Below are 24,977 nucleotides of genomic sequence, written 5' to 3'. Positions count from 1 at the left end.
TGATACTCGAAATTTCTTTTTTTGAATGAGAGATATCGGTGACAATTCATTAAGTGAGTGCCCTATTTGATTCAAAGAAAGAGTTGAGAAAATAAAAACTGTATTTTTTCAACAAAAAAATAAAAATAAAAAGACAATTGGAGTTGTGATGTGGAGAATTGGCTAGCCCCTAATTTATATTAGATTTTACTGTGTAATTTCGTAAAATTACAACATTTAGCTTAACCAATTGTATTTAAGGTCCTATCTTAGCCATTAAGCAATGTATTTTAATTTTTTTTATTAAAAATACGCTACTATCATTAAGCAATACATTTCTATTTTAATTAATCATAACAAAAATATATTCCTAATATAACTAACAATAATATGTTTTAATGTTTCCTCAAAAAAGAAAAAAATAATATGTTTTATTGTAAAATTATATTCCTAATATAACTAACAATAAAAGAAAGACGTTTTTTTTTTATTGTAATTTGGAAACTTAATTATTACAAAAGCATAACATATACTGGTATCACAAAAGCATACCATACATATTTTTATTATTATTGTTATTACTTTTTTTCTAACAAAACTATTATCATTATTATCATCATATTCTTCCTAAAAAAAATTACTACGAAATTAAACATAAATTTTGGTCCAACTTTTTTTTTTTAAAAGTCATACATTTGAAATTGGAAACAAAATCATTAATATTATTACTATGATTATCATTATAATATAATTATTATTATCATTACCTAAAATAAAATCTCAAAATGAAACAAAACACTGTCATCTCATTAATTGTCAAACTCACCAAATTGCTTGGTTTGGCTCAAGGTGCCACATGGCGATTGAGAAAAACACTAACATATTAAAGGAAGAGTAACACTTGTCAGCACCAAAAGAATAGAAAATCATTTCCATATAAGGACTTGAAACAGGTCGTAAATTTATATTATATAGATGAATGACATGTTAGGTGAGAGTTCTCCTCAGAATTTCTCGTATAAGAGAACCATATATAGGGATTTAAACTAGTCTAAGTTAGTTATAGAGGTTGGATAGCTCAACTGATTTGAGTTAGGGAAAATAAGTTGGATGTCCTGAGTTTAAACTGAAACGAATGGGTAAAATATTCATCTAACAAACTAATTAATAAAATATGTCAAAAAAAACAAAAAGTCAAAGTTAGTTAAACACAAAAGTCTAAGTTAATTTTTTATTTTTTTGCAAGAAAAAATCTAAGTTAGTTATCAATCAATTATACAATTTCCTATTTCTATGCTAGTGACCGTTAGGTTAGTTATGCTAGTTACTAATAGTCACAACCTTTATTCTATCTACATATAGATCAACCTAACACTATATTGATTCATATACGTGTAATTATTCAGTCCATAACAGTTTTTCTAATACGCAAGATACATAACATTAGAGAAATTTAAATTCCGATGTCATACATCACCATAAAACATTATAATTAAAATATGATATATTGTTCAAAAGTTGTTGTTGTTTGGATAGGATAATTATTAGTTAACAATTGAACTAATGATTGAATTGAAGTGGTTAATGAACTCCTCTTAAGATGAATCGTTTAAGAGAAGAACTTTTGATTAGATTTTTCGTGGAAACAATTTTCGGCCGAACTTTAGATTACTATGATATATTTCCCCTGAGAAACCGAAGATTAATATATGAAAAAGAAAAAATGATAGCTAACAATTGACTTATTCATTTTTATATCAGCGCTGCCTTAAATATAAGTAAATATTGCAAAACAATTTTAATAATGTAATACCGGATTTCATGGCAATCATGGTGGTGGTGGTGTTATGTGAGTAAAATACACATTCGTGAAGCCTCGTGAAATTAGTTGTCATCTAGTTGTCGCTACATGTAGCATTATTCTTTTTATATATACCTATTGAAATACTTGATTTGATGTTGCTATTTTATCTTTCAATTATATTCTTCATTAAAATTATTTTAATTTCAATATTATCTTTTGTATGATAATATTTAAATCTTCAATTAAAAATCTCTTAAATCTTTATAATATTAACAAAAACAATATAATTCAAATACCTATTTAATGGTGGTATATTCCAAAAAATTCTATAACCAAACACAATAAAATAAGCATACTAACAAACTCAATAGAATAGCAGAAAAACGAACACGTTAAAGGCTGCCTTTTTGTGTTGACAAAATGTTGATGTCCGCCTTAACGATAGTAAATGAATACGAATATTGAGTTTTCAAAAAAAAAAAAAGTAAATGAATACGAATTATATTTATGTTTGGTAAAAAAAACGATATTTATATCAAGATAAAAATGCGAAGATAATGTTACGTCAGTATTTTATAATATTAGAAATGTGAATTTGAAGTCAAATACCCATATCTGATTGCCCTTATTTATAGATGTATGTTATTTGAATAATTATTTTTCGAACAACTTATATGATAACCAAATATATACAAAGAAATGTAGGTATTGACACGAAAATTAAAGCAATAGAGATTGAGTAAAAACATAATATAAGTATGAGAGAGTTGTTTTCAAATTGTCACAATGCAAATATCATTTCTCTATTCATGAGTTATTTGTCACCGAAAAAAATTTGTGTATATATATATATATATATATATATATATATATATATCTATATATATAGTCATTATTTGTAATCAATTTCCTAAGCAATTATCTTACTAATTGTCACACCATCTTTATGCTAAATTCCAAGTTACCGCAAAAATTCAGGATGATAAACACTATCCTTTGTTTGCTTATGTTTTGTGTTCATGTGGTACTAGTTTTTGCTTCAAGCTTACAATCAGATGTAAGATATAGTTACTTCCCAAAATTTAATATTCCTTGAGTTTATTTTTTTTTTTTTTTTAAGTTAAGTACCTCTAGATTTTGTAATAATCTAATATGTTTGCTACTGATTAATTTCTTGTTAATTAGTGGATAAACCATGGTGGAGATTTATTCAATAGAAGGTATGCATACAATGAACACAAGATTAATCCAGAAACGGTTTCTAACCTAAGCTTAAAGTGGAAATTCAATGCAGGCAAAGATATTACAGCAACACCAACAATATATAATGGTACCATTTATTTTCCAAGCTGGAATGGTAACATATATGCAATTAAACAAATTGATGGATCACTTGTTTGGAAGCAAAATTTGGAGGAATTGACAGGTTTAAATGCAACTGGAATTATCAAAGCTGTAAATTGGTCAGTGGCTAGAGCAACTCCAACTGTGGCTATTGGTCTTGAAAGGAATAAAAAAACTGTGGCTAAAGCAACTCCAACTGTGGCTATTGGTTTAAAGGCAAAGATTTATTGATTGTTGGAATTTATGGACCTGCTGTTGTTATTGGTCTTGAAAGGAGAACTGGTGAGCTTGTTTGGTTGACTCATTTGGATAATCATCCTGCAGGAGTTATAACCATGTCTGGAACTTATTATAATGGGTTAGCACAATTACTCTTGCTCTCTTGATCTTCTTTCTAATATTTTAAAAATCAGATTTAGCTGGTTCAACTGGTTGAACTAAGATCGGCTAGTTTATCGATTGGTTTGATCTTGATTGTATCGTAATTTAATTGAACCCTAGTTGAATTGGTTGAACCGGCTAGTTTATCGATTGGGTTGATCTTGATTATATCGTAATTTAATTGAACCGGAGTTGAATTGGTTGAACCGGCTAGTTTATCGATTGGTTTGATCTTCATTATATCGTAATTTAATTGAACCGTAGTTGAATTGGTTGCACCGGCTAGTTTATCGATTGGTTTGATCTTCATTATATCGTAATTTATTTGAACCATAGTTGAGTTGAATTGCTTGAACCATAGTTGGTTCAACTAGTTTTTTTTTATATTAATTGAGACTTTTTAAATATATTTTAGGGTTAAATATATTTTGATCCCTATAAATATTCTAATTTTTATTTCAACTAAAAATTTCTTCGATTTTTAGTCCTCCAAAAAAATTTCATCACTCTTTTTGATCTCTTCTTTTAAGTCTACTCATGTGTATCGTTGAAAATTTTGAATTTTTTTAGTAGTCATGTTTAGTAAATTATAGAACTATCTCTTGCAAAAATTTAGTTTTTTTTAACAAGGGATAAATTAAATATGAATTTTATATTTTGTGCGCTTAAAAGTTCATATGTAATTCATGTTTTGTTAAATAAAAACTATATTTTTTTAGAGAGCTTTTTATACTGCTATAAACATTTCTATAAAATCACATTTAAAATTTTAAATGGTACACATGAGTTGACCTAAAAGCAGAGACTAAAAATGGCGATAGAAAAATTTTGATGAACTAAAAATCGAAGAAATTTTTAGAGAGACTAAAATGAAAAGTTAGAATATTTATGGAGAGCAAAAACATATTTAACCATGGTTTTTAACTTATTTTTTGTGCTCCAGTTTAATTGCAGCTACGTGGTTAAACTCATTGAGTTATAATTCAGATGTCTCGCTGATTTGATCTTTAGTCTAATTTTAATAATGTTGCTTCTTCATGATTTTCTTAATTGTCTTTTGCATGAATTTTGAAAAGAAAATAATATTTAAATGGAAGTTTCATTCATTGCCTTCAAGTCTCCACTAAATAACAGATTGTTCAGATTGTTCAGAAGCACCGAGTTTAATTTCTGAAAGAAACATTTATTGATCAAAATTTACTTATCTCACTCACAACTGAATTCTGGATTACCAAACCCTCTTTTTCTTAGAAATCGAAGGGTTGATACAATAAATCGTTGTCTTCCTTAAAAACTGCATATCTTTTACCTTGTTTGTAGAAGCCAAACAACTTACTACCAAAAAAAAAAAGAAACCAAACACTATTACAGTTTAGCTTCTCCATCTCTGTTATAGAGACAACTTGCTGAGCAAGTTATCATTTAGAGCTTTGTTCCTCTAGTTGCTAGCTTACGCTTCTTAGCATACAACTCTACTTTTGTATAAATAACATTGTATTGATCACATTACAATTAATGAAAAACAAGAGATTCATTCATTTTCTCTCTTTGATAATATGGTATCAGATTTCTCTCTCTTGAGAGAGAAGTTTCGATCCTAACCGTTTTCTGTTACGGTTGCTTCCGCTCCAATCTTCATCTTCAACCTTTGATTCTTCTCTGCTTTTCGCCATTGTTGCTCACTGAAGCTTTTTCTCTTAGCTTCTTTGTTCTTCTTCTTCTTTGCTTCAATCGGTGAATTCTTCTTCAATTTCTTCAATTTCTGCGTTTTACGCATTCTCTTCATCTTGATTTTGCGTTTTACGCACTATGCCTCCTCGTCAAGCACCTATCATCATTCAAGCTGCACCGAATCAACCAGATGTTGAATCGGTTTTCTATGTTCATCCGAGCGAAGGTCCAAATTCGGTTACTATCATCCCTAAGCTCAATGGCTCCAATTACTTAGCGTGGAGTCGTTCCATGAAGCGTGCCTTGGGAGCGAAGAACAAACTCGCCTTCATCAATGGCGTTCTTCCACAACCAGATGCTCTGGATTTGAACAGAGCACGTGGGAACGGTGCAATCATCTGATACACTCATGGATTATCAATTCAGTTTCTGAATCCATAGCTCAAACGATTGTTTTCTATGATTATGCATCAGAAGTTTGGGAGGATCTGAAAGAGAGATTCTCCAAAGCTGATAGGATCAGAATTTCTACTCTTCGTTCTTCCATTAACAACCTCAAGCAAGGAACAAAAACGGTTTCAGAATATTTTACTGAAATGCGTGCACTTTGGGAAGAACTTAATTCACATAGGCCTCTTCCAAAGTGCTCATGTCTTCACCAATGCCGTTGTGAATCTTCAACTCTTGCTCATGAATACCGTGTTGAAGATCAAATCATGCAGTTCCTTGTTGGTTTGAATGAACAATTTTCTGTTGTCAAGACTCAGATCTTGCTCATGGATCCTCTTCCTTCTTTAAACAGAGTATATTCCTTGGTGATTCAGGAAGAGAGTAATAATGCACCTATACTTCCTCTTCCTACTGAAGAATCCAATGCTTTGATCAATGCTACTGACTCTAAGAAGCCTTATGGTCGTGGTAGAGGTCATTATGGTAACCAGAAGAATTCTTCTAGGCATTGCACCTTTTGCAATAGAACTAATCACACCATAGACACATGCTACTTGAAGCATGGATTCCCAAATTCAAATAAACCACCAAACTCTAATACTCTCTCTCATGGATCTACTAACAATGTTACAGTTGAAACTGGAAATACAAGTAACATTGAGCAGGGGAATGGTGATTCAGGTTTCAGTATTTCTCAAGACAGATATGAGCACCTTGTGAGCCTACTTCAACAAGCAACTTTATTGCCTGCAGCTGTAGCCCCTTCTGTGCCTCCTTCTGCCTCTACTTCAAATCAAATTACTTCTTCTCAATCCATTCCTCTTGCTACCTACCAGTCAGGTATACATAGTGCTTTTTCTTGTTCTCTTCATATGAATTCCATGCCTGTCTGGATTATAGATTCAGGAGCTAATGATCACATATGTTTCTCTAAAACTCACTTTACCTCATTTTACAAAATCAAACCTGTTCTTGTTACCCTTCCTAATGGTACTTCTCTATATGTGCATTATGCTGGAACTGTCCATTTTACTCCTCATTTGTATCTGACTCATGTTTTGTACTCTCCTGAATTCAAAGTTAATCTCATTTCTGTTTCAAAACTCTCTGAATCTTTATCTTGTAGTGTCAATTTTGGTTCTAATAGTTGTATTATACAGGATGTGACATCACAGAGGATGATTGGTTTGGGTAATAAGTCAGATGGTCTTTACAAGTTGTCTATGCAGTTTGACAATCAGAAGCTGCAACTTCCTCATAGTTTTCAGTCTTTACCAAATAAAGTGGCACATAGTGCTTGTAATATCTCTGATTCTAGTATTTCTAAGTCTCAAAGTGTCTTTGATAACTCTAGGATACCTGAATCTGCATTGTGGCATTTCAGGCTTGGACATTTGTCCAATCAGAGACTCTCATATATGACTCATTTGTATCCCACTATTATTGTTGATAATAAAGCTGCATGTGACATTTGTCATTTTGCTAGACATAAGAAATTGCCTTTCTCTCATAGTATTTCACATGCTGATAATAACTTTCAGTTGCTTCATTTTGACATATGGGGTCCTCTTGCAATTCATTCTATTCATGGACACAAATATTTTCTCACCATTGTTGATGATCACACTAGATTTCTGTGGATCATTTTACTAAAATCTAAAGCTGAAGTTCCCCTTCATGTCAAAAACTTTGTTGCTATGATTGATAACCAGTTTCATGTCACACCTAAAATCATCAGAACTGACAATGGTTCTGAATTTCTCCTCAATGACTTTTATGCTTCCAAAGGAATTTTGCACCAAAGGTCATGTGTTGAAACTCCCCAACAAAATGGGAGAGTTGAAAGAAAGCATCAACATATATTAAACATAGGCAGAGCCTTACTTTACCAATCTAAACTGCCTTTGTCTTTTTGGTCTTATGCTTTCCTTCATGCTGTCTATTTGATCAATAGGGTTCCAACTCCTGTTCTTCAAAATCAGTCTCCATACCATTTACTTTATAATACTCCACCTGATGCTACTGATTTTAAGGTCTTTGGTTGTCTTTGTTATGCTTCATCCATTCAAAGTCATAGAACTAAACTTGAAACTAGAGCCAGAAAGTCTGTTTTCTTAGGATACAAATCAGGTTTCAAGGGTTACATTTTGTATGATTTACACACCAGAGAACTTTTCATTTCCAGACATGTAGTTTTTCATGAATGTATTTTACCTTACAAATCAAATCCCTCTTTTAAGAGTCATGATTGGGAATATTTCACATCCATTCCATCATCTTCTTCCATTCCACCTGACTGTGATACCAATCTTCCATCTTCTTCCACTGACATTGTTTCTCACACCACTCCTGCATCTCATCCTATTTCTGATGCACCTATTCCTCCTTTAATTAGACATTCTTCCAGAAATAAAACCACTCCTTCCTACTTGAAGGATTTTGTCTGTTCCAATAAAGCATCTGCATCTGCATCTGCTAATCACTTGAATTCTATTTGCAATTTTGTTTCATATCATAATATTTCTAATCCTCATTCTCATTTCATTTTGTCTCTTCATGCTCATACTGAACCTAAATCCTACACTGAGGCAAATAAGTTTGAATGTTGGAGGAAAGCTATGCAAGTTGAGCTCACTGCACTTGAAAATACTGGAACTTGGAAAATCATTGATTTACCCCCAAATGCTAAACCTATAGGCTGTAGGTGGATTTATAAAGTCAAACATCATGCAGATGGCACTATTGAGAGATACAAGGCTAGACTTGTTGCTAAGGGCTACAATCAAGTAGAAGGTTTAGACTACTTTGACACCTACTCACCTGTAGCCAAGCACACCACCATCAGATTAGTTTTAGCTCTAGCCTCATTGAACAATTGGCATCTTCACCAACTGGATGTGAACAATGCTTTTCTGCATGGGGATCTCCAAGAAGATGTGTACATGGACATTCCCCCAGGTGTTGCCACCAATAAGCCTAATCAGTGCTGCAAGCTTCTTAAATCCTTATATGGACTCAAACAGGCTAGTAGGAAATGGTATGAAAAACTGGCATCTCTGTTACTTAGTCATGGTTATAAACAAGCTGCAGCAGATCATTCTTTATTCATCAAACATAGCACTCATCAGTTCACTGCATTACTAGTATATGTAGATGACATCATACTAGCTGGTAACTCTTTGGATGAATTTGTTTTCATTAAAAACATTCTTCACAATTCATTCAAAATCAAGGATTTGGGACAGCTCAAATATTTCCTGGGTTTGGAAGTTGCTCATTCAAAACTGGGTATCTCATTATGTCAAAGGAAATACTGCTTGGATCTGCTATCTGATACAGGTTTCTTGGACTCTAAACCTGTGGCCACTCCTTCAGATCCATCCATTAAGCTCTATCATGATGATTCTCCTCCATTTACAGACATTCCTGCATATAGAAGGCTTGTTGGTAGACTCTTGTATTTGAATGCCACCAGACCTGACATTACTTTCATTACCCAGCAATTGAGCCAGTTCTTGTCTCAGCCAACCCAAACACATTATAATGCAGCCTTAAGAGTGCTCAAATACCTCAAGACATGCCCTGGCAAAGGTCTCTATTTTCCAAGATCATCACTTCCTTACATACAGGGATACTCAGATGCTGACTGGGCAGGTTGCAGAGACACTAGAAGGTCCATTTCTGGACAATGTTTCTTCCTTGGAGACTCATTGATCTCATGGAGAACTAAGAAACAACTCACAGTTTCTAGATCTTCCTCTGAGGCTGAGTATAGGGCACTTGGAGCAGCTACATGTGAGCTTCAATGGTTGTTGTATCTCTTGAAGGATCTGCAGATTTCATGCACTAGGGTTCCTGTCTTGTATTGTGACAATCAAAGTGCACTTCATATATCAGCTAATCCAGTCTTTCATGAGAGAACCAAGCATTTGGAGATTGACTGTCATATTGTTAGAGAGAAGCTTGCTGCAGGAATCATGAAGCTTCTTCCAGTTTCATCCCAAAATCAACTTGCAGATTTTTTTACAAAATCTTTACTTCCTCAGCCATTCAGTTCTCTATTGATCAAGTTGGGTTTAGTTGACATATATAAACCTCCAACTTGAGGGGGACTATTACAGTTTAGCTTCTCCATCTCTGTTATAGAGACAACTTGCTGAGCAAGTTATCATTTAGAGCTTTGTTCCTCTAGTTGCTAGCTTACGCTTCTTAGCATACAACTCTACTTTTGTATAAATAACATTGTATTGATCACATTACAATTAATGAAAAACAAGAGATTCATTCATTTTCTCTCTTTGATAATAAACACCAAGAAGAAAATACTTATGATTAATATATTCTTTTTAGATTATTATAAAAAATAGTAAACATTTGAAGAATATATCTAACCTCACTCACCATTCAAGTTGGGGACTATCATTCATTCCTTTTTTCTTTCATGGCCCTTGTATATCTAGTAACTTATTCTAAAACCTCAACATATAGGAGTTACTACGTTGGAACATCTTCACTAGAAGAAGGTGTAGCCATTGAAGATTGTTGCATATTTCGTGGAAGTCTTGTAAAACTTGATGCTCAAACTGGTACTATCTTATGGAAAACCTATATGTTACCAGACAATAATGGAAAGATAGGAGGATATGCTGGAGCTGCCATTTGGGGAAGTAGTCCTTCCATTGATGTTTATAGAAGACATGTCTATATTGCTACTGGAAATCTCTATTCTGCCCCAGAAAACATACTTGAATGTCAAGAAAGACAAAATAATGAAACTGCTCCTATAGAACAAGACAAGTGTGTTGAACCAGAAAATCACTCAAATTCAATCTTGGCCCTAGATTTGGACAATGGTAATTTTAAATGGTACCAACAATTAGGAGGTCTAGATGTATGGTTTGTTGCATGTAAAAATGCTTCACTTCCTAATTGTCCACCTCAAGGTCCTACACCAGATGCAGATTTTGGAGAGGCACCAATGATGTTAACTACATGTGTAAATGGAACTAAGAAAGATATTGTTGTTGCTGTTCAGAAAAGTGGATTTGCATGGGCATTGGATCGCGACAATGGAACCCTTCAATGGTTTACGGTAATATCCGTTTTAACTGATTTTTTGTTTCTACTTATTTGTCATTTTTAAAAGTTCAATGCAATATTAACGATTGATATTGATGTTGATATGTTCATGACACCACCTTAAGTTTTAGTTTTTGTTAGGATTTCAATTGCAGTTATTGGCAATGAACTATCATTTCAATTCGTTATAAATATACACCTTCAAGTTGTGGCTTTTTCTAGTTTGAGCTTCTCTACAACTGCTAGTCTAGTACGAAGTTTCTAGGAATCAAACTTACAAACACTTTTAGAGGTTCAAATTATTTTCCACTTGGTCTTTTTTAGTTCTTTTATTTTATTTTATTTTGAACGACGAGATTTTATTCGATAATGGAAAGTACATAGAGTACTTAATCTACAAGCCGGAAAAAAATACAAGGGGTACTCTACCCCATGAATCAATCTTCTTGCTTATGATGTTAAGGTTGGAAGAGGGTTCAAGAACCATACTTAATTCGAGCAAGACCGCCCTTTTTTTTCCTAGCAAGAAACCATCTCCAAGAGGTAGATTTAACCTCATCTACAATCTCTTATACTTCCGAAGATTCTAAAGAGAAAATAATCATGTTCCTAACCTCCTATATATTTTCTAGGTCTTTTGTTTTCGCAAATATTTTTTAGGTCTTAGTATGCCATTGTTTTATCTTGGTTTTCGGGTGTCAAACATTGATTACGTTTGAACCTTTTCAACCGGTGATATCTTATTTTTTCTTGGGAAGGGAAAAAGTAAGCAAAACCCTTGAGAATCGAGGTCCGGGAGTTGTTTTCGCTACGGGAAGGTGTTAGGCACCCATAACGACTATAGTATCCTATAGGAACCGTCTTTAATTTCTACGCGCGCGCTTTGTTTTTAAATGCTATTTAAAAGTAATATTTACACCTAAAGTTTGCTATATGAAGAATTGGAGGGAGAAGAATGTGTTTGAGTTTTTGTTTTATTTGAATTGAAGGAATCTTGTTCCTTGCCTACGTACCCGTTTAAGGGATCAAATCCACCGTAGTTCTCTTCCAAAAAATATTTTTTGTTTTTGTTGGTTGATTTTAAGTTTGAAAATTGGAATTTTTAAGAATGAGAGAGAGAGGCCTCAAGGGCATAAGATTTGGAAAATGTGAGGTTTGATTAGTTATTTGCAAAATGTGGTCTAAGTATGATTAAAGTTTATTGAAATTTGATTAAGAAAAAGAAAGGAAAAATTCAATGGGATTTTGATCCCAAGGTTTATTAAGAAAATGGTTTGAGTGATATTGTTCATATTTTTTGGAAAATGATTTTTCTAAGTATAAAGCCTAAACATTCATCTAAACATACAATCCTAAACATACATCTAAACATGCATATTCTAGCTATATCTAAAGTGAGGTGTGTGCATGTGTCGGTGCTTGTGTCGGTGTACATTATTAGAGTCCATTGTCCTTTACATCATTGGCCTAGATACATTCTATGGTCTTGCAAGAATTTAAATTGCATAAGAAAAAGAAAAAAAAATATTACAATATTTCCTAAACTTTACATTCTAATTTTGGTGAAGCTTAAAATGTAAAAAATAAGAGTGAAGGAGGAGATGAAGTATGGAATGCTCATGATTGAATGAAACATGCAATGAAAATGTTAGTAGATTAAGGCATAAAATGAAATGTAAGTAAGTAAAATTTGCTTAGTAAAACAACCCAAAACAACCATAAAAGAGATAACCAAACTTAACAAAAAGTAGTAAAATATACCTAAGAATTCATCACAATAATGAGGCAAGTGCTATAGTCTTTTAATTCTCATATTATGACATTTTCCAAAGGTTTTATTTCTATTATAATCATGAGAATCAAAGACAAGAACCAAGCCAAGACATCATGACACATTCATAGGCCTATTTTACACTTTATTCACATGCTAAAGTATTCACCTAACTTGTAAAACAAGAAATTCACAAACCAAATCACAAAACAATGAAGAACAGCACCAAACCAGAGACATATACATTGTAAATTCATATATCAAGAAACGATATATCATAGCAAAATTTTAGGATCAAGAACATGTAAAACTTCACAAAATTTTTTTTTTAAAAAAGGTAAACAATCAACAAGAAATATCACACATATTTTCCATCAGGTTTTAACATGTAACAACATCACAAAAATATCAAGAAAATGGTCAAGAGCACATAGAAATATTTTAGGAATTCTTACTAGAATTTTTAGGCAAGGCAGTGGTGTAAAAATCAAAACACAGTGTCAGAATAGTGAAAAAACAAGAAACAATGAAGCTGCAACGAAATAAAGGCCCAAGCCCAAGGCTAATGCTGGGTCTGGATCATCCAAGTGCCTCAGAGGCGTTGGATTGATCCAACACCACCAAAACCCTAGATCTAAGGGCTAAAAACACGCAGATCATGGTAAGGGAAAGCAGGCACACTGAACAGGCAAATCTGCGCCGCACACGTCATCATCAAGTGAGTTAAACGGTCAAGATCAAGGAAAAGGCTGAACCAAGGGTAAACCGGACTGGTCCACGTGAACCGGTCCGGTTTACGTTCTATATATACAAATAAACCGGTTTCTTCCCCATTCCACACTCTCCTTTCTCTCACTAAACCTCTCTTAGAGAGAGAAGCTCTGCAATTCTCTTCTTCTTCTCCGACGAGAAAGATTTCTCCGGTACGGTTGCCGGCGACGGTTTCCGTCACCGGAGAGTCAAAACTTAACCGATCTTGCATTTTTTTATATCGTTCTCTTCGTCTCTCTCTCCTCTCTTAGAATATGTAACTCTTTTTCTTAAGAACTCTCAAATAAAACCTAGATCTACACTTTTTGAATCGGAGAAAACTTTTTCAAAAGAAAGAGAGAGAGGAGAACGATGATACCTCAGTTTTAATCGGAGATTTGGAACAAGAATCACGTCGGAGAACTTGAAATCTTCTTTGAATCGGTGAGTTTCTTTGAATCTTCTTTTCACCGAAAATAAATCGGTGAAATCCTCTCTGTTGTTGCTGGTTTTGATTTTTCTTCTTCTCAACGCGAAGTTCTCCGATTCAAAGTTGCTTCAATCCTTCTTCTTCTCAACTCCAAGTTCTCTTTGTGATCGTGATGAATTCGTCCCTGTGGTTGACGAATTCTCGCTGGAATTGCAAGGAGAACGGTTCGATGATGATGATTATGCAAAGAATCACTGAGAACTGAAGTGAATTGCTTCAATTTTATGATGAATTTTGGTTCTGGGGATTCTAGGGTTTCGAACTGTTCTTCATGTTCTTGTTGATTTTCTGGATTTGATCTCTGATTTTGGAGAGAGAATGTGGAATGGTGTTTTTGGTGATCTTTGATGAGTTGGCGCGTTTGGAATGGTTCTGTCACTGCATTGAATGATGTGGCCTATTTATAGGCTGCCAAGTGTGATGTTGGACCAAAGAATTGCTGACATGTGGACTTAGGCTTAGTTGGCTTCGGCCTTGCTGAGTTTATGACTTGAGGGCTTTTTCTGCAATTTTTGAAAGTTCATGGACCAATCTGCAAATAACTAAAAAGGACAAAAAAAAAAATAAACTGGACAAAAGGACTTAATTGCAATTGACCTAAAATAAAAGTTTGACCTGGAAGGACTAAAACCTAAATAATAAAAAAATGAAAAGGGACTAAAGTGCAATTTTGAAAGTCTAAAGGACTGAAATGCAATTTTAGAAATCTTGAGGACTAAAACGAAAAATAAAAATAAAAAAATGAATTTAAAATTGGTAAATGGAAAATAACGTAAAGCGAAACGATTAAAATTGACAAAACGGACTAAAATGAACCAATGGCCTAAATGAGGTACTTTAAAGTAACCTCTCTCTGCCGAAATTTCGTGTGAAATGACCAAAATGCCCCTAAGGCTAAAACGACTAAAAAAATGACTCAGACGCAATTTTAAAATGGATTTTTAATAGAGAATTGAAACAAAAGTTTATTTAAACCAATTTGAAAGACTCAGAGACAATTTTTAAGATTTGAACAGAGTTTTGACATAGGAAATGACTAAAATGCCCTTCTATGTGAATTTTGCAAATAACATTGAAATAAAATGCAGAGAAAGAAGTAATTGATCAGGGACAGTTCAAATGACTTAAAATGCAAGAAAAGAAGAATTGAACAAGTATTTTTAGGTCCAAAATTAGGGTATAACAGCCATGTTTTATATTTTTCAACATTAAAGGGTATATTTGTAACAACTTAGTAAGGTTTGCTTGACAAGAAGTGTTAACATATAAGAATAAAATCTTATGATATATATATATATATATATATATATATATATATATATATGAGTATCTTAGTTTAATTATTTCTTTTGATCATTTTACAATCTTAGAGTATTTTGGACTAACTCATAATATTTTGCCCAAAAATATATTTGGATTACTTTTTTTATTTGTTACTACGACTATTGCTATTAGTATAACTATTATTACTATGTTTATAAAAATCACAAAAAATATAGAAAAGTTGCTCTAATTGATAATCAATTGAACATGGTATTGAATGCCATAGCTAACTTAATTATGAGCTCAAAACATTGCAGGAAGCAGGACCTAGTGGACAAGCTGGAGGTGGAATATTTGGCGCATCAACTGATGAAAAAAGAGTTTATACCAACATTGCAAATTCAGATGCCAAAAATTTCAAACTATTACCAACAAATATGAGTACAACAGCTGGAGGATGGGTGGGAATGGATGCTATGAATGGGGAAATAATATGGACTACAGCTAACCCTAGCAATAGTAGTGCTAATGGCCCAGTTAGTGTTGCAAATGATGTTGTTTTTGCTGGATCTATGGATAAATTAGGACACATTTATGCACTTAATGCTAAAAATGGAAAAATTGTATGGTCATATGAAACTGGAGCTAATGTTTATGGAGGTATGTCAATTAGTAATGGATGTATTTATGTTGGTCATGGATATAATGTGTCGCTAGGATATCCAAGGCGTGTGGGTGGAACTTCACTCTTTGCCTTTTGTGTCTAAAGATTTTATGTAGTGTCTAAATGAATGTATAATAAAGTTGAAGTTAGTGGGATAGTAGAGGTAAAAGATGTATGGCAATAAAGTTGTATCTTATTAAGATTAAGACCTATTATATATTATATATATTCTTGTCAAAAAAAAAAAAAGACCTATTTGTTATGAAATAATTGATGGTGGATGTCCCACCCACCTTCTTTCCATTGCTTTTCCCCCACTATCCCAAATCCCACTATCACTATCCCAAATTATTGCTCCTTTTCTCCCTATAAATAGGGAGCATTGTAATACAAGGAATTAAGAAGAAAATATTACTACTATCTTCATTTCTCTCTTTCTCTCATTTATATTTTCATAACAGTCATCGATCTATATTTTATAACACGTTATCAGCACGATTGTTTCTATAAGAAGTTTACACTACTACTAGGTAGGTTATCTATGCTCATCATTTTAATATCATTACTTAATATTGCTATGTATATCATTTATCATTATTGTTTTAATATTATTATTATATGCCCCGGTTATAGAAAACTGACAATTTGTTAAGTGATTTATAACTAAGAGTGGCTATTATTGTTATTATTATTATTGGAGGTTTAAAAACCCCATCTAATCTAATTTTTATTTTCATGTCTGCTGGAGGTTTAAAAACCCCATCTAATCTAATTTTTATTTTCATGCTTATTGGAGGTTTAAGAACCCCATCTAATCTAATTTTACTTTTATGTTTTATGGAGGTTTAAGAACCCCATATAATCTAATTTTACTTTTATGTTTTATGGAGGTTTAAGAACCCCATATAATCTAATTTTACTTTTATGCTTTATGGAGGTCTAAAACCCCATCTAACTTTTATATTTAATGGAGGTCTAAAATCCCATTTACAATATTGATTCATGAGGTAGATAAATAATATTTAATGTGATTATCATATATATTTATTTATCATATATGTTGTATTGTGTTTTTCTATACTGCTCATGTGTCCTAATTTAGATGATATTTAATACTTAAAATATTTTTCTCATTTTCCAACGTTAATGAACAGTGTTTTTAACGGTAACAATAACGGTTATTTTTACAAAATTCACCTTATAAATACCTCATCTTCATTCATAATTTTTCACATCTCAAAATTTTTACACATACTTACAAAATGGCTAAAAAACCTTTTCATATGCATCTCTCTATTTGTGGTTATTGTGTTCTTCTTCTTTTTCGCCCTTATTGAAGAAATAGGAGAAGATTTTGTAAGATTAGCTATAATTATCGTTTTACCATTATTAGTCTTAGCTTGTTTAATTACTTTTTGTTTTGGTGGAGGCTTAGATTAAAATATTATATTATTATGTTTTTATAATCGTTGCTATTAAATAAAATGATATTTTAATTTTTGTCATAGTATATATGTATATTAAATGTTGATTATGCTCTTCTGTATTTTAGATATAATCATGTCAAACGTTAAGCATCAATTCAAAATTTTAAGCATAACTGGCGACAACTACATAACCTGGAACAACAACTTAATTGAGTATCTTGCATGTGAGGGACTAGACAAGATTCTTGAGGGAGACGATTTGGGAGATGGCCCAGAGGAATTAGCAAAGAAAAAATCAAAAGTAAATCGTATAATCAAGCACCACATTGATGATGGATTACAAATAGAGTATTCAAATGCAAAAGATCCCAAGATCTTATGGGACAAAATTAAAGCAAGATTTGGGCATCAGAAGAAAGTATTATTGCCCTCATTAATGGATCAATGGAACAAATTAAGGTTCCAAGATTATAAAACTGTTGTTGCATATAACTCTGCTATGCATCAAATTATTGCACAATTAGAATTTTGTGGAAAAACTATAACTGAAGTGGAAAAGTTGGAGAAAACATTCTCAACTTTTCATGCATCTCAGGTGGTGTTGCAACAACAATATAGAATGAGGGAATTTACCGAATACTCTGATTTGGTTGCAGCTCTTCTAGTGGCTGAACAAAATAACGAGTTGCTCATTAAAAACCACCAGTTGCGTCCTACAGGAACAATGGCATATCCTGAAATAAACGCCACAACTTTTAATCAAGGGCGTGGTGGTTATAATCGCCAAAGAGGACGTAGTGGCTATGCTCGTTTTGGTGGTCGTGGACGAGGTAGAAATCATGGTCGAAACCATTTTCGTGGTAGAGGTCGTGGAAGAGGTTATATGAATTATAGGCCTCTCAAATATGACCAATCAAACAAAAATCATCAGGGTAAAGGTAAAAACATCCAGGAAGGTCCCTCTAGAAATAATGATGATAGTTGTTATAGATGCGGAAAGAAAGGTCATTGGGCTAAAACATGCAGGACACCAGAGTATCTGTGTAAAAGATACAAAGAATCTGTGGAGGAAAAGGAAAGAGAAGTTAATTTTAATGAGATTGAACCAAAGAATGACACTACCTGTCTTGAAGCTGCTGATTTTGTTGAAGGAGATTTTAATATGGATTAATTAATTTGTTAAAATATATATGTATTTGAATAATGTGTGATATGTATATTTTTAAGAATTTGCATGTTGTGTGACTTGTATAATACATAATATTTTCATGATCTAAATAAAATAGTATTGTTAAATATGTTATATTGTTTTACCCTCTCTTTTCTTTAATCTTATTTTTATTTTAAGAAGGTTAGAAATGGATCCAGACAAAGACATTTGCATTCCAGACAGTGGAACTACTCATACGATCATCAAAAGTAAGAAATATTTCACCAAAATATTCCCTACTAAAGGTGTAATAAACACAATTTCAGGTCCTGCAGATTTAATTGAAGGAACAGGTAATACTATGTTCATGTTACCAAATGGGACAAAGTTTGTCATTAATAATGCTCTATATTCTCCGAAATCAAAGAGAAATTTGTTGAGTTTTAATGACATATATAGTCAAGGATATGATACTGAAACTACAACCGAAGGTAATATGAAATACATTAATATTATTACTAATGTTTTGGGAAAGAAGAAAACTTTAGAAAAATTACCAAAATTGCCTTTTGGATTACATTATACATATATGCATGAAATTGAATGTAATTTAATGGTAAAAGAAGATCCCAAAACTATGACTTTATGGCATGACCGCTTAGGTCACCCTGGCTCAACAATGATGCGTAAAATAGTTGAAAGTACTCATGGTCATTCATTGAAAGGTTTAAAGCTTACAAGAGAAGATAGACCATGTGAAGCTTGTTCTCTTGGAAAATTAATAACAAAACATTCACCAGGCAAGATTCAGACAGAATTACCTGCATTTCTTGAAAGAATCCAAGGAGATATATGTGGACCCATCCATCCACCGTCAGGACCATTCAGGTACTTTATGGTATTAATTGATGCATCTAGTAGATGGTCACATGTCTGTTTACTGTCAAGTCGTGATATGGCATTTGCAAAATTTCTTGCACAAATAATTAAATTAAGGGCACAATTTCCTGATTATACTATAAAGAAAATTAGACTTGACAATGCCGGTGAATTTTCATCTGAATCATTTAATAATTATTGCATGTCAATTGGAATTACTGTTGAGCATCCTGTTCCTCATGTGCATACACAAAATGGTTTAGCTGAGTCATTAATCAAACGTCTTCAATATATTGCTAGACCTTTAATAATGAGAACTAAGCTTCCAGTTACAGTTTGGGGTCATGCAATTTTACATGCTGCAGCACTCATACGTCTAAGGCCAAGTGCTGACCATAAACATACCCCTTATCAACTTGCTATTGGTAAGGAACCAAATATTTCTCATTTAAAGATTTTTGGTTGTGCAGTATATGTACCAATAGCTCCACCACAAAGGACAAAAATGGGTCCTCAAAGAAGGTTAGGAATATATGTGGGGTATGAATCACTATCAATTATTAGATATCTTGAACCTTTAACAGGTGATGTTTTTCAGGCAAGATTTGCTGATTGTCATTTTGATGAAACAAATTTTCCAACACTTGGTGGAGAAAATAAACCATTGGAAAATGAAATAACATGGTATGTACCACATTTATTACATTTGGATCCATATAATAAATCATGGGAAGAAAATGTAAAGAATATAGTACATTTACAAGGTTTAGCAAATCAACTACCAGATTCATTTACTGATTTGAAAAGGGTGACAAAGTCACATATACCAGCTGTAAATGTCCCAGCTCGGATTGAAATTTCGAAATTGAATGATGTAGCAAGTACATCTAAGGCACGCTTAAAGCGTGGCCGACCTATAGGTTCCAAAGACAAAAATCCCCGAAAAAGAAAAGGAACAGAAAAGGTGAATATGATCGTAAGTGATCTTGAAAAGACACTAGATAGTGATAAATCTGAAAATGAAATGTGTGCTCTCGAAAAGGCACAAGATGATGAAAATGAGATCATTGATAGTGAAACTGAAAATAAGAATGATCTCGAGATTTCAATTAATTATGTTAATACGGGAAATTTGTGGAGCCGAAAAGACATAAATATTGATGAAATATTTTCATTCTCCATTGCATATGAAATTACAAATGAAAATGATGATCCTGAACCCAGATCTGTCAATGAATGTCAAAATAGACATGATTGGAAAAACTGGAAAGATGCAATAGATACTGAATTAAAGTCTCTTAAAAATCGAAAAGTATTTGGGCCTATTGTGGCTATACCTGAAGGAATAAAACCTGTTGGGTATAAGTGGGTTTTTGTAAGAAAACGAAATGAAAAAAATGAAGTTGTAAGATACAAGGCCCGTCTTGTTGCACAAGGTTTTTCCCAACGACCAGGTATTGATTATGAGGTAACATATTCTCCTGTTATGGATACCATTACTTTTCGTTATTTAATTGGTTTATCAGTATTTAATAATCTTGATATGTACCTTATGGATGTTGTTACTGCTTATTTATATGGCTCACTTGATAATGATATATACATGAAAATACCGGAAGGACTTAAGATGCATGATACATCAAAACCAAGAGAAATGTATGCAATTAAGTTGCAAAGATCATTATATGGATTAAAACAATCCGGGCGCATGTGGTACAATAGGCTAAGTGAATATTTGCTTAAAGAAGGCTATGAGAATAATCCAATTTGCCCTTGTGTTTTTATAAGAAAAACAATATCCGGTTTTGTAATAATTGCTGTTTATGTTGATGATTTAAATATCATTGGAACTACTAAAGAAATTAAAGAAGCAAGAGAGTACTTAAAGAAAGAATTTGAAATGAAAGATCTGGGGAAAACTAGGTTTTGCCTTGGTTTACAAATTGAGTATACCAAAAATGGTATATTGGTACATCAATCAAATTATACAGAAAGAGTGTTAAAAAGGTTTAATATGGACAAGGCAAACCCTTTGAGTACTCCAATGATGGGAAGAACACTTAACATTGAAAAGGATCCTTTTAGACCTAAGGAAGATAATGAAGAGGATCTTGGCTTTGAAGTACCATATCTAAGTGCCATTGGAGCACTCATGTACCTTGCTAACTGTACAAGACCTGATATAGCTTTTGCAGTGAATTTACTGGCGAGATTCAGCTCATGTCCTACAAAGCCACATTGGAAAGGAATAAAACATATATTTCGATATATTCGAGGTACACCTGATCTTGGTTTGTTTTATTCTAACAATACAAAACCAGTTTTGCTTGGTTATGCAGATGCAGGATATTTGTCGGATCCACATAACGCTAAATCACAAACTGGATATGTATTCACATATGGTGACACTGCAATATCATGGAGATCTCAAAAACAAACGCTTGTAGCAACCTCTTCAAATCATGCTGAAGTAATAGCTCTTCATGAAGCAAGCAAAGAGTGTAGATGGTTACGTTCCGTTTTGCAACATATCCAAGGAGTGTCTGGTTTAACAACTGATAAGAATCCAACAATCTTGTATGAAGACAATGCTGCATGTGTTACTCAAATGAAAGAAGGTTACATCAAAAGTGATAGAACCAAACATATCCCTCCTAAGTTCTTCTCATTCACTCAAGAACTTGAAAGAAACAAAGAAGTGAATATTCAATATATCCGTTCGAGTGATAATGTGGCAGACCTCTTCACAAAGGCACTCCCTACATCAGTTTTCAAGAAGCACATACGAAGTATTGGAATGCGTCAGCTTCGAGACCTTTAAAGAAGAACGTGTGTTTGGTTGAGGGGGAGCATAATGTTGCACTCTTTTTCCCTTATTAAGGTTTTTATCCCAATGGGTTTTTCCTAATAAGGTTTTTAACGAGGCAACATATCTTCGGTGGACATCCAAGGGGGAGTGTTATGAAATAATTGATGGTGGATGTCCCACCCACCTTCTTTCCATTGCTTTTCCCCCACTATCCCAAATCCCACTATCACTATCCCAAATTATTGCTCCTTTTATAACAGCTCCCTATTTATAGGGAGAAAAGGAGCAATAATTTGGGATAGTGATAGTGGGATTTGGGATAGTGGGGGAAAAGCAATGGAAAGAAGGTGGGTGGGACATCCACCATCAATTATTTCATAACACTCCCCCTTGGATGTCCACCGAAGATATGTTGCCTCGTTAAAAACCTTATTAGGAAAAACCCATTGGGATAAAAACCTTAATAAGGGAAAAAGAGTGCAACATTATGCTCCCCCTCAACCAAACACACGTTCTTCTTTAAAGGTCTCGAAGCTGACGCATTCCAATACTTCGTATGTGCTTCTTGAAAACTGATGTAGGGAGTGCCTTTGTGAAGAGGTCTGCCACATTATCACTCGAACGGATATATTGAATATTCACTTCTTTGTTTCTTTCAAGTTCTTGAGTGAATGAGAAGAACTTAGGAGGGATATGTTTGGTTCTATCACTTTTGATGTAACCTTCTTTCATTTGAGTAACACATGCAGCATTGTCTTCATACAAGATTGTTGGATTCTTATCAGTTGTTAAACCAGACACTCCTTGGATATGTTGCAAAACGGAACGTAACCATCTACACTCTTTGCTTGCTTCATGAAGAGATATTACTTCAGCATGATTTGAAGAGGTTGCTACAAGCGTTTGTTTTTGAGATCTCCATGATATTGCAGTGTCACCATATGTGAATACATATCCAGTTTGTGATTTAGCGTTATGTGGATCCGACAAATATCCTGCATCTGCATAACCAAGCAAAACTGGTTTTGTATTGTTAGAATAAAACAAACCAAGATCAGGTGTACCTCGAATATATCGAAATATATGTTTTATTCCTTTCCAATGTGGCTTTGTAGGACATGAGCTGAATCTCGCCAGTAAATTCACTGCAAAAGCTATATCAGGTCTTGTACAGTTAGCAAGGTACATGAGTGCTCCAATGGCACTTAGATATGGTACTTCAAAGCCAAGATCCTCTTCATTATCTTCCTTAGGTCTAAAAGGATCCTTTTCAATGTTAAGTGTTCTTCCCATCATTGGAGTACTCAAAGGGTTTGCCTTGTCCATATTAAACCTTTTTAACACTCTTTCTGTATAATTTGATTGATGTACCAATATACCATTTTTGGTATACTCAATTTGTAAACCAAGGCAAAACCTAGTTTTCCCCAGATCTTTCATTTCAAATTCTTTCTTTAAGTACTCTCTTGCTTCTTTAATTTCTTTAGTAGTTCCAATGATATTTAAATCATCAACATAAACAGCAATTATTACAAAACCGGATATTGTTTTTCTTATAAAAACACAAGGGCAAATTGGATTATTCTCATAGCCTTCTTTAAGCAAATATTCACTTAGCCTATTGTACCACATGCGCCCGGATTGTTTTAATCCATATAATGATCTTTGCAACTTAATTGCATACATTTCTCTTGGTTTTGATGTATCATGCATCTTAAGTCCTTCCGGTATTTTCATGTATATATCATTATCAAGTGAGCCATATAAATAAGCAGTAACAACATCCATAAGGTACATATCAAGATTATTAAATACTGATAAACCAATTAAATAACGAAAAGTAATGGTATCCATAACAGGAGAATATGTTACCTCATAATCAATACCTGGTCGTTGGGAAAAACCTTGTGCAACAAGACGGGCCTTGTATCTTACAACTTCATTTTTTTCATTTCGTTTTCTTACAAAAACCCACTTATACCCAACAGGTTTTATTCCTTCAGGTATAGCCACAATAGGCCCAAATACTTTTCGATTTTTAAGAGACTTTAATTCAGTATCTATTGCATCTTTCCAGTTTTTCCAATCATGTCTATTTTGACATTCATTGACAGATCTGGGTTCAGGATCATCATTTTCATTTGTAATTTCATATGCAATGGAGAATGAAAATATTTCATCAATATTTATGTCTTTTCGGCTCCACAAATTTCCCGTATTAACATAATTAATTGAAATCTCGAGATCATTCTTATTTTCAGTTTCACTATCAATGATCTCATTTTCATCATCTTGTGCCTTTTCGAGAGCACACATTTCATTTTCAGATTTATCACTATCTAGTGTCTTTTCAAGATCACTTACGATCATATTCACCTTTTCTGTTCCTTTTCTTTTTCGGGGATTTTTGTCTTTGGAACCTATAGGTCGGCCACGCTTTAAGCGTGCCTTAGATGTACTTGCTACATCATTCAATTTCGAAATTTCAATCCGAGCTGGGACATTTACAGCTGGTATATGTGACTTTGTCACCCTTTTCAAATCAGTAAATGAATCTGGTAGTTGATTTGCTAAACCTTGTAAATGTACTATATTCTTTACATTTTCTTCCCATGATTTATTATATGGATCCAAATGTAATAAATGTGGTACATACCATGTTATTTCATTTTCCAATGGTTTATTTTCTCCACCAAGTGTTGGAAAATTTGTTTCATCAAAATGACAATCAGCAAATCTTGCCTGAAAAACATCACCTGTTAAAGGTTCAAGATATCTAATAATTGATAGTGATTCATACCCCACATATATTCCTAACCTTCTTTGAGGACCCATTTTTGTCCTTTGTGGTGGAGCTATTGGTACATATACTGCACAACCAAAAATCTTTAAATGAGAAATATTTGGTTCCTTACCAATAGCAAGTTGATAAGGGGTATGTTTATGGTCAGCACTTGGCCTTAGACGTATGAGTGCTGCAGCATGTAAAATTGCATGACCCCAAACTGTAACTGGAAGCTTAGTTCTCATTATTAAAGGTCTAGCAATATATTGAAGACGTTTGAT

The 24,977-nt window shown here is 33.2% G+C and overlaps 2 protein-coding genes across 2 annotated transcripts; both read left to right on the top strand.

The window, feature by feature from the left end:
* Window positions 1–2,668: 2,668 nt before the first annotated feature.
* On the top strand, window positions 2,669–16,076 carry LOC146904032 (uncharacterized). Its single transcript, XM_085728065.1, has 5 exons — window positions 2,669–2,840; window positions 2,969–3,281; window positions 3,350–3,485; window positions 10,118–10,721; window positions 15,300–16,076. Exons 1-5 carry the CDS (start codon window positions 2,730–2,732, stop codon window positions 15,747–15,749), a joined length of 1,614 nt encoding a protein of 537 aa, XP_085584191.1. The 5' UTR covers window positions 2,669–2,729; the 3' UTR covers window positions 15,750–16,076.
* Window positions 16,077–17,170: 1,094 nt separating this feature from the next.
* On the top strand, window positions 17,171–18,376 carry LOC146904031 (uncharacterized). Its single transcript, XM_085728063.1, has one exon. The coding sequence runs from the start codon at window positions 17,171–17,173 to the stop codon at window positions 18,242–18,244; it is 1,074 nt and encodes a 357-aa protein (XP_085584189.1). The 3' UTR covers window positions 18,245–18,376.
* Window positions 18,377–24,977: the final 6,601 nt, after the last annotated feature.

The sequence above is a fragment of the Medicago sativa genome, chromosome 7 (assembly GCF_051527215.1).
Source record: "Medicago sativa cultivar Bolivia chromosome 7, Bolivia_mono, whole genome shotgun sequence".
NCBI lineage: Eukaryota > Viridiplantae > Streptophyta > Magnoliopsida > Fabales > Fabaceae > Medicago > Medicago sativa.
The sequence above is the reverse complement of the archived record's forward strand: the minus strand, read 5'-3'. Positions and strand labels throughout refer to the sequence as shown.